Raw genomic sequence first — 11898 nt, 5'->3', positions numbered from 1 at the left:
TATGTCTTACGACTTTTGATGAGTTTATACGCATTAGGACATAGCGGGAAATGAAAATCCTTCTAACCCTGGATCACTGTGTTGCCAATCAGTTCAGTGCTTTGCAGTTCTGCAGTTCAATTATTCTGCTCAGTGACATTATCATTGTCAACTCTTGCACACTGAGGATGTGCCTTGTTTTTCATGTGTTCAATTCACCATCCGATCTTTTTGTTTATGATTGTTTTCACCGATATGCTAACATAAGTAATCAACAATCTTGAGCTCGCCCACGAGACTCTGTTGATAAAAACTGACTGCTGGGCTGCTCAGCTAAAGCCGAGTTACGTATAAACACTTCAAAAAAGAACGGCAGCGCAAGAGCCCTAAATTTCAGTAAGATCTTTGAGCAGAATGATCGAACGAGATAAATTAAACAGAGAACTGGAAAGCATCACCTCTGAATACAACGAAAGAGCAGTCTAGACAAAGCACAAAAAATTTGAAAAACAGCTTGATGGTAATGAAACTACGATGCCCTGCAGGATCTTGATAGAGAGGTTAAGAACGTACAGGTTAACCTGGTTTGAGCGTAACAAGAAAAAAGAGCGACCCCAAAAAAATTCAATTTTACATATAATATCAAAAGCTGCTCATAACTCCAAAATGGTAGACGCCCTCTCACAGGAGCCGAAGACTTCTGCTGAGACCCCAATGACGCGGAGGTTAGAAAAACCTTAAAATACCTGAATGAAGCACCTGGAAAACTAGGGGTTGACCCAGAAATGATAAAGGCGCTTGAGAAGGAGTTATTTCCTCCCCTCACAATAGTGTACCAAAGCATATGGACAGAGATATTTAAAGTACCCAAAGGACATAAGAGTGGAAACGTAGTTTTCTTCAAGAGGAATTCTTCTGTAGAAAATGATTAAAAGCGGAGTTGAATGTATAACCGATCACATACTGAACACGTTCCAATTTGGCTTTAGAAAATGAAGAAGCACTCTGCAATCAGTTTGGGGTTTCAGAGAGATTTCACAAGACACTAGCAAATCAAGAGAGGAGCTAATGATGATCTTCATTGACGTTGTCAAAGCTTTTGACTCGGCTCAGAGGGAAGCCATCATTAGATCTTTAAAAAGTTTCGTTGTTGAAAAACACTTCAGAAGCCTGATTTTACAGATTCAAGAAAATGCTCACGGGGAACTAGACTCAGAGAAACGTCTCAAAATTGAAAGAAGGGTCAGAAAATGATGCGTCATCGCTTCCCAATTGTTTAGTTTAAAATTTGAGCGCACACGCAGATGAGCTAGTAGTACTGGCAAAAACTGAGCAGTGAGCGGAGATCAAACTATTTAAATGCAGCCTGGAAGTAAAAAAACCGGCTTGGAAATCTCATTTACCAAAAACTGAAGTAATGACAAAAAACATGGAAAGAGCATGTACTGTCACACTCCAGTGCAGAAGGTTGAAAGTAGTCATTGAGTCTATGTATCTGGGTTTGAATCTAGATGGCCAATTTAACATAGAGGCCGCGTTAAGAACTAACTGCACTAAAGTTAGATTAGCTGATGTAAAGATGACACCTGCGCTAGTCAGTTCTTTTCTCACAATGAAAATCAAATGTTGACTCATGACATGTGTGTCAAGCCAGTACTGCGGCATGGAGTGGAAACGGCCGTAAAACTAGAGAAGGACATCAACAAAATTAGCGATCTTCTTAACTCAGCCAGTGGAATGGTCCTTCAGACATGAATCAAAAAACCCTTTCTGTTTAAACAATTGCACTGAAAGTTCCTCCAAGAGAAATCAAGATAGAACTGGCAGTAAGAAGAGCAAAGCTTTGGCTGAGTCTCAAGAATCTACATGACGAAGAGATTGCAACACGAAGGAGGAAAATGCACTCCAGAGACAAGTTGAGTGCACTCAAACTTGACTTAGAGAGACTGTGTGTAAGTGACATTGAAGATTGGATGAGTAATCTCTCAAAAATAGTGTATTCATCTGAGTTAATACTCAAGTGAAACCATTAGGCACGAGAGACCAAATTGTTTTGTGTGATTAAAAAAAGTGAGTGGCACTTTAATACAAAATAGAGATGTCCAGACATCTCAGAAACAAACACTCAGAAAAAGTCAATGGATTGGACATGATTCTTTTCCAAGCAAAGAAACGCACTAGTGCGCCAATGGTATGTCCTGCTACGGGCTGCCAAATGACATACGCTGTAGTATAGTATTGAGCTCCTTCAATATCATTTCAAAATTAGACTGGTTATCTTGAAATAAGTTTAATCAGTTTACAAATTGATAACAACATTTTCTAGCCTTTTAACAGAGTGCAAAGATTTGCGAAAGAGCCTAAACGTCTGAGGAGATGCAATTTCTGTTCGGATTTTTTTGAAAAACGTTGACGAATTTTAAAAGTCATTAAATTTTATCATCGTTGACGTTGGGGTCATAATATAAAATGGGCGAGTAGTAAGTTCATTGGGTGTCATAAAAAACTTATGCCCATGAGGTTGTGGGAAAACATATCATGTCTGTTGTTTTTTATGACCCCCATGATAAAAACAAAAAAAAATGTTTTTTGAAAAACTTAGAGCAGATTCCTCATCTCAGCAACACTTTTTAGCATTGCATAGCACATAACATGGAAGTCTTCAGTTGCGCTGTCAAGAATAGAACATCGGCAACTCATATGGAATGGATTAAAGAGTATAGAAAATAGGACAAAGACTACAGGAATAGGACTGAAAACTATAGCTACAACTTTGCTGGTCATGACGATGCCACCAACTCCTGAACGCGGGTTAGTTTGTTATTTTGACGTGAACCATGAGAAAAAAAACTATTTTTTTTCCTATTCAGAGAAACGGGAATTATATATCCATATGCCACACTAAGTCATAAAGAAACAAAACACCAAAAGTCAGGATGAACTGATGCTGTAAAGCTGATAGAGCAAAATTAAATAAAACTGCTTTTACAGAACTATTTTTGTGTTATTGATCATAAATAGTCTAGGTAAGCAAAATATAAAGTCACATCTACTGTAGAGAGCCAGAAAGGGTGCCTTGTCATTTTGAGTGGAATTGGGAGCTTTCCGAAGATGTTGTAAATTCAATGGAGCAAAATCTAATTGCAGCAACGGAACTGAGCAGGTTTCACCTTACTGCGACCAACGGATCAGAACCGCATTGGAGGCGGAGAATAATTTGGACTCAGCTAATTTTGAGACTTCCAACCACAAGCTTCAAACTCCGATATGCATTCACAAAATTTACGAAAAGCCAACCGGCACATTTTGCTATTCAACTTCCTCACATCATGCCACCAAAGCAAACGAAAATAAGCCAAGATTAATTTTCGCTTTGCAAAGGGGATATGAGGTAAATTAGCACTTTCGTCTTTGCTGATTCACCCGATTGATCCATATTTCGTAATTGAATTGACTCTGTTTCATAAATTTTTTTGTTTGTTTTTAATTGGTCGTATATTTGCGTTCATCTTTGCCAAAACTTTAAGTTCCGATCTACTTTTTGCTCCCTCAAGAGTTTAAACAAATCTTTTCTTGAACTGTTAATCAGGGCACGTCATATCTAAGCTGTTTATAAGGCGAAGTAGGAAAGCGCATTCCAAAGATAAGTTGCGTGCCCTCAAACTTGAATTTTAGAGACTGTGTGTAAGTGACATTGAAGATTGGATGAGAAATCTCTCAAAAATAATGTATTCATCTGACGTAATTACTCAAGTAAAACCAGTAGGCACGAGAGACCAAACTGTTTTAGATGAGAAAAAAATGAGTGTTACTTTACAACACAAAGAGATGCTCAGACATTTCAGAAACAGAACACTCAGAAAGTGGCAAGGGATTGGACATGATTCGTTTTCAAGCAAAGAAACCCACTAGTTTGCCATTGATATGTCCTGCTACGGGCTTCTAAATGACGCTGTAGTATAGTGTTTAGCACCTTCAATATCATTTCACAATTAGACTGTTAATCTTGTCATAAATTTAATCAGTTTACAATTTGATAACAACATTTTCTAGCTTTTCAACAGATTGCAAAGATTTGCGAACGAGCGTAAAGATCTGCGATTTCTGTTCGATATGCGATTTCTGTTCTGACTTTTTTTAATCAAAACGTTGACGACTTTTAACAAAGGGCTCATTAAAATTTATCATAATTGACGTTGTGGTCATAATAAGTAATGGGCGAGTAGTAAGTTCATTGGGTGTCATAAAAAACTTATGCCCAATATTTTGGGGAAAATATATCATATCTGTTATTTTTTATTACCTCCATGATAAAAAACGAAGAATTTGTTCTTTGAAAAATTTAGAGCAGATTTTTCATCTCAGCGGTACTTTTTAACACTGGTTAGCAGATACCATGGATGTCTTCAGTTGCGCTAGAACATCGGCAATTCATATGGAATGGATTAAAAAGTATAGAAAACAAAACACTACAATAGTGTGTGGCGGCGTGACTGTAAATAAGCTCTAGATGTTGACAAACATTATAGACACAGGACTGAAAACTATAGCTACAACTTTGCTGGTCATGACGATGCAACCCAATCCTGACTCTAAAATGTAAGTGCCGTAAAGCCAGGCGCAAAAAATAGCTTAGAGCTCATCGATGGATGTTAGACAGTTACTAGATCATTACCAGTTAAAATACTAGATCTTTGCAATTTCTGATTCTAGGGTGCCAGTTGTATGTACATAGCCACAATTCAAACTTTCAAATTCTCGTGTTTTTTTTTCAATTTTTGGTTATTGCTCAACTGGCTCTGATGAAGTTAGTCACTGAGACAAACTGGTATCAATTAATGCCTCATTGTTCAAGATTAGTCCCATTTTTGAACTAACCTTATGAGAGTCACGTAACCCTGATTGAAAAAGGAACTTGAAATTTCGATATCTTGCACTGTACATAAGACTATCGCCTTATTAGAATCTGCCACCAAACTGATCTGGCGTATTGAGACTCACTTGTGTGTGTTTCAAGTGAGGTCACGTGTCTCTCATCACAAGCAGAAATCACTTTGAAGTTCCTACTTATATCTCAACTAACTCCACAGTTTTTTAGTGACTTCATGGCAGTGTAACATAATATATAAAAATGAGGATCTTTTCCTTTTGTGCCCCCCCCCCCAGCTTAGTGGGCGCATATTATTTGCGCCCCCCCCATATACGCATGTGGCATATTTTTTACATAATGATTTACTATATAATTGCGCGTGCTCTGTAACTGGGGGCGCAAAACGTACTGGGGGGGCACAAACGGAAAAGATCTAAATATGAGAGGGAAAGTCAAAATCGAGGAAGCATTAACCGGCGTATTGTTGAGCGACATTGAACCAATTGATAAGTTGATAGTTGACTCTAGCCAATGCATAAATTTCTGCAATGTCACTTTGAACAGGTACCCTTGCCCGTAATTCTTCGGTGTACCATGAATTCACACAATAATAACGACTGAAACACAAACAAGAAAGCACTGGAGATGCACTCGCCGAAATATTGGTGAGATATTGCAATTCCTCATCATTAGTGAATCACAGACTGAATCATGTCACTTTTTTGACTTGTCAGACTTGCGTAGATTCTGATTTTATAATGGTCAGACTTGGGCCAAGTGTAAAAATAAAGTTTCGTACGGGGACCGAACCCACGTCCTTCTCTCTCCGCCACCCGGACTGTTGAAAGTAATACTTTTGAAAGTAATACTCATTACGACGCAGAGGTATACCCCAAAATTTCCGCCCTAGTAAAATTGGCTCGAAAATTAGATACATACAATGAACGAAATTAGGAGACATCCTTTGTATCTTACTTTTCGCAAAAGGGGTTCCGCCAATTTTGCGAAATAAAAGAACATTCGGTGCCAAAAGTAGGTTACAAATCTTGTAGCACGTTTCCGCTCAATTTAGGTAACTATTGTTCGCGCGCATTTTGAGCATGCAATAAGCACTTTTATTTCAGATTTAATTGAAGCTTTCCAAGCTTTAAAGTGCTTTAATACATGCAACCACAAAAACTTATTTTTTTCTGAAAAATCCCTCGCACATCAAAGGCTTTGTATATCAATGTGGGACTGGCCGATTTTAATAAGTAGTAATAAATAGTACTAATAAGTAGTAATATGTAGCAATAATGTACTATAACTAGTAATAAAGTAGTAATAAAATACTACTAGTAGTAATAAGTTAGGCTTAATTAAATAAGTAATTAAGTTAGTCTTAATTGCGGATTATATGCGAAATCGAGGTACATTGCGTGCGAAAAATCGATACATAAATGGTGCAGATGCGTGTTACAATCCGCGCGAAAAATAGGTTATAAGGTTTGTACTTGTATTTCGCGGCCAGGATTAGAACACTTTTGCGAACACGGGATTCTAATTTCCCTTCCATTTCGCCGGTTTCTGCTAAAGTGGCTATTTTTCGTAATATTGTTCCACTTTCAATGTACTATCTGACCGTGACGATTTGGGTATACCTCTGCGTCGTAATGGTTATTATACGCTTAAAACAAGCGAATTTCAGGCGACAAAGCGAGCAAAACATTTTGCATTGGACACTTGCATTTACAATTGCCCGGTACTAATTTACACTTGGAGTTCGGTACGGGAAAGTATGCAAGAAACCAATTCAATATCACTGAAATCTTAAAAACACCTATGAATGTTTTATTAAAAAAGTATGATAAAAATGCAAAAGTTAGCCAACATATGGGTTAGTTTGTTATTTTAACAAGAGTCTTGAGAAAGTAGGCCTATTGTAATCGCTATTCCAGCAAACGGGAATTGTGTTTCCACAAAGAACACAAATGGATAAAAGCATACAAAAAGCCCAAAAATCAGGACCAGACAGCTATTATAAAGCTCATTGAGCAAGCGTTAAAAAATTGCTCTAACAGCAATAATTTTGTGGTCATTTTAATAATGCTCATTAATTGATTGTCCAGGAAAGCAAAATCTAAAATCACATCTCTTGCAGAGCGCCAGAAAGCGTGCTTTGTCATTTCGAGCTCAATCGAGAGCCTTTCGAAGATGTTGTAAAGACAATTAAACACAATATAAACAAAGCAAAGGAACTAAACAGGTTTCGCCTAAATTCGACCAGCGAAACAGAACAATATTAAAGGCGTAGATTTTGACTCAGCTAGCTTCTAGACCCAACCATAAATTTAAATATTTCCCGGGTCGAGGTTTGGCGGTGAATTTTTGTAGGAAATGCGATGAAAAGCGGTGAAAAAAAATAATTTTCACCGCGTATTTCTTACATCTTTTTGCGGTGAATGGGGTGAATCGCGGTGAATTATTTATTTTCACCGCGTTCTCAGTATTCTTACAAAAAAAAGCTCCACGACACGGGTTCGAGCCTCTGACCTACTGCATGCCTTCAACTCCTGATTCCACTGCGTCAACTCTCACGTACTGCTTTGATAATTCTTCTGAATTTAATTCATATTGAGTAAACGTTGGAAAGCAAATGCGGTGAATTTTTGTAAGAAATGCGGTGAAGTGTGGTGAATTATGTTTTTTCACCGCATTCACCGCTTTCACCGCATTTCTTACATTAATTTGCCACAGTATTCGATGCGGAGAATTTTTGTAAGAAATGCGGTGAAATATTTATTATCACCGCATTCACCGCAATCACCGCATTTCTTACAAAAATTTACGCAAAAGACCTCGACCCGGGCTGATTGGTGATAACATAGTTTAATAGCAGCTAACCGGTACATGATGTTGTTTGTTCCGACCCCACTTGTGGGGCGAGGAACTATGTACTCAAATGGGTTTTTTTTTGTTCAGACAATTTTTGCCGATCGATATATTCATCGTAGGGAAATGTGAGTCGTATCACTAAAAAGCTCCTCCAGCGTAGAATTCGGAATTAAAAAGGTTTTTTGGATTTCGTATTTTTCTAGAAGTCATAAATTTTGTTCAAACTTGGATTTTTTCTACGAAAACATTTATTCAAAATTACATTTCATAATACAAATGCGACAATTTTGTGTTTCTAACTGGCGAAAGGCCACAAAAAGGCTAGTTTTTGTCTCATAGGGAAGATTACTATAAAAAAAATCGATTTCCATTTGAGAGCTTTTATTTTAAAAACCATTTCAAATTTTTTCAGGTCACTTAGAGACTGATCAATTTTCACATCAAGCTTCTGCTGATGACAAACCTCATCAACTGTCAAATGATGCCGAAGGAACTAATAATTCGATTTCAATGAATCGTTTATGTTTTTTTTTGGCTCTGATAATGAGTTTTCGTAATTTTTGATTAAATTTTGATATTCTTTTCGAGATTTCAGTAAAGTTTCGTAGTCAAATGGCATAGACTCGTTGTTAAAAGTGGAATAGGTTTCCTAACGCGCAGTAACTGATCCGATGTAGAAAATTGAGTTCACAGCAAATTGATGTTAAGACTGTGGTTTGAAGAAAATTTTTATTTGAAAATTTACATATGCTAAAACTGTTTTTATGAACTGTAAGTCAGTCCCACTAATGACAGGGCTGATTTTCTTTCCACTGAAACCAAAATTCAACCAGAGTTAAATAATTTAGCGGTTTTCTTTTAACTACTGTCTTTACGACCTCGAAAGTACAGCTTTTCAAAAATTTTTTTAAAAAATTTGGTTTTTCTTATATTAGATTTCCTTCCCGTTGAAATCTGATCACATAATCTTATTATTGACAGTTTCTATCGGCTTAGAGTGGATTTTTAATTGCCCATAATTAAGTTTTTGCAATGATATGTATGGTTTTGATGGCCTCGACGCTGTGTTCTTGCTTTTCCACAATTTTTTTGGAATTTTGCCTGTATTTGTGGTCGCTCTCATAGTCATACAACTTATTGTGATGACTTATTGATGATAGATAGAAAAAACATAACTTATTGCTTTCCCATAGAGGCATAACTAATTATAACTTATGGTTCTTTGACCTCCGTTGAATGCTATTGAAGTTCAATTTATGGCTTTGATATTACGGCTTTTCTCAAAAATTTCGTGGTTTTAAATTTTTTGAAAATATTGGATGGTTAATTTGAAATCGTAAAATTACAAGAAAAATAATTCCACTCTTGTTGAAAAATAATAAGCTGAGAGGTCTTATAATCTTCTAACTGAGGGTTGAAAGAATGAAGTTACTCAATGCAGTAAGTTTATAACGGATAGCTTTAAAGTTTATGATATTATATCTTTTCAATTATTTTTTAAACTTTTTAGTTTTTTGTTATATTTCTCACTTTCCATCCATTTCTCATCATTGACAGGCCCCACCCACTTCGTTGTAATTCACATATTGGCGTGTCTATTGGTATTACGTCGTAACTGATTTTCTGTTTGTTGGACAATATGCATTTTAATAAAAGTTTTGTTAGTGGACAATATTTTTGTTCCTTTTCTCTTCTTTAAAGACATTCGCGTAATACAAGATCACAATTATATTAGAATGAAACCAAACTGAACCCAACTAATCTTTCAGCATTATTGTATTTGTATTAATTTAAACAACATTTGAAATAAAAAACGTAGAGATCACATAACAGATAAAGATTTCAATGGCTTAAAAAATCTATGTATTAGCGAACTTTTTGTAACCTTCTCTGTTTTGCTTCATTTTTAACCCGTTTCTGTGACTTATTCCAACCAACTACAAGGTCCCATTGGTTGGTTCTTATAGGTCTTTTTAGTAAATGTTTTCAAGAATTTTTTCGTTAAAAGCTAAAGGTTATCGAGACGTTTAAAAATCGTTGGTTTAAGTAAATTTGGTTGATTTTAGAGTTTTGCCTAACTATTTAATCCTTTTGTCAACTTTTTGCTTAGTTTCATTAAAGCAAAGTCTCATCTGCTTTGTTACAACAAAAAATTTTTTTGTGTTGTTAAGTTTTTGTCTGATTGTATTCCGACGTTGTTACTAGGTGCTTTTAAGTTTAGATGTTGAATTTTTGCCGTAGAAAATGTTTTCGTTTTTTATTTTGTTGTTTTTTTCCCTTAGTCTTATTAATGGCTGATCTCTTGAGCACTGTAATGAGGCTTGGCCTTATTTTGTTCATATAGCAGTTTGGGTAACGATTTTTAAAATTGAAACATCTATTCTTGATTTACTTTTCATTTGCTTGACAGTTAAGTGAAAAATGTAGATAATTGCGGGTCGGAACATCATGTGCGAATTAACAATAACGAGCCTCCTTGTTTAAATTTTCTTCCATAATTCTAATTTTTCTTAATTCTTAATTCTCTTAATTTTTGTTTTGTAAAGGAGCAAAAGTGGTACATTAATACCTTCATCATTGCTGATTCAACTGGATGATTCATTTTTTCTAATTAAGTAGACCTCTGTTTCATATAATTGTTTTCTTCTGCTTTTAAATGTTCGTCTATTTCCATTTATCTTTTTTCAAATTTTCAGCTGTCTTCTCTCTCTTCATTGATCGGTGCAAGCAACTTTTTTGTTCAAATGTTATTCATGCCCTGTCATAACTAAGTTGTAATTTACTGAAATTGGGTAACTCTTTCTTTAAACTATCTTTCTTGACAAAGAGTTGAAAATCAATTCCTCATCTGTTGTTGTCTCTCAATTGGCCAACCGATCAATTCAAATATTCAAACCAAAGCTTTGATTTGCCTGGAAAGTCAAATTTGAACAAACAATTAGTAAAATATCTTGTACTCAAATTTCTTATACACATTTACTGATGTCGACTATGCCCATAGCTGGCTCAAACCGCTCATTTCTACGGTGGCGGCGCCTGAATCATTTAATAGAGAAACTACTTCACAAATAACAGGAAAAGTTTTTCTAAATGGCTGCTTTAGGCAACCAACACGTAGCCATATATGGGAGCATTTATAAAGTTCTTCAGGAAACAATTTTCCTTTGCAGTTCAATTTTGATTTTTCAGAAATGAAAGCTAAGCAAACAAAGTAACTCTTAAAGCCTACGAAAGTTATGCAATGAAATACTTTGCATAGTTTTGTTCAATACTACAATTGGTAGCAAAATATCAGTACCAGAAGTTTAAGATAAAGCATTAATCTGGCTGAAATCTTACTTCAAAGAGAATCAATATTTTGCAATCCTCTAAACTTGTCCCCGTTAGCAGATTTCAGGACTTTCTCCAGCGTTCTAAGGTCTCTCTCTATCTTTAAATTGGGTTGAAATTTTTATGCTGTGTTTTTAAGACAACAAAGCCCAAGGGTTTCTACTAAGCATCCCAAAAGCTCGCTTTCAAATTGACCACTTCTTTTTGTTGTTATTTAAGGTGTCATTCTAAATCTGGAGGTCCAAAAACTGATAAAATCCTCAAGATTCTTTTCAAATTGTTCCCCCAGTACACTATACACCCCCAAGATACAGCAGGAGCAATTAGAAACTTCGTTACACATAGTTGGCTAATAATCAGACTTCAGGAATTTTTTGCCCAGAAAGATGGGTCATTTAGAGAGTCAATAATTTCGTGCTTATCCATATAAACAAAAAGGCACGTTACACCCCCGAGCTTGAGTGATTTTTACATATCTGGTCAGTAGTTCACACTTAGACTTAACGTACACTGAAGTCGAATCAAACTCCTTCAGAGTAGAGATCGTCTTGCTTTTATGAGAACCAATCAATGTGAGAAAACTATGTGAAGTCGAGTAAATTTCCAATTTATGACAATAGTGCGTCAAGCTACACTGCAGTCGGTCGCTATGTAGTTATTGACAGCAATAAGAGGCAAGTATATTTTTCGATTTTGTGAGCAAGGGTATATGAGAGAAAATGGTTTAAAATGGATTTTTGCTAAAGCAAATTTGAAGAGTATTTAGTATCCGTTTCAGCAAATTTGATGAAATTATTTTTTCTTAAAACTGCTTACCAAATTTGAACGCAAAACTTGTCAAATTT

General features: G+C 35.8%; 1 protein-coding gene across 1 annotated transcript in view; it reads right to left on the bottom strand.

Annotated features, from left to right (window-relative positions):
* Window positions 1–5318: 5318 nt before the first annotated feature.
* The window catches only part of LOC142350512 (uncharacterized), a 27585-nt gene continuing 21005 nt past the window's right edge, over window positions 5319–11898 (bottom strand). The window contains exon 3 of the mRNA XM_075402361.1: window positions 5319–5466. Within this exon, the coding sequence (XP_075258476.1) occupies window positions 5319–5466 (148 nt within the window). The remainder of the gene's footprint in view (window positions 5467–11898) is intronic.

The sequence above is a fragment of the Convolutriloba macropyga genome, chromosome 12 (genome assembly GCF_964194025.1).
Source record: "Convolutriloba macropyga chromosome 12, txConMacr16.3, whole genome shotgun sequence".
Lineage (NCBI taxonomy): Eukaryota > Metazoa > Xenacoelomorpha > Acoela > Convolutidae > Convolutriloba > Convolutriloba macropyga.
This window is presented reverse-complemented; position numbering and strand designations above follow the sequence as displayed.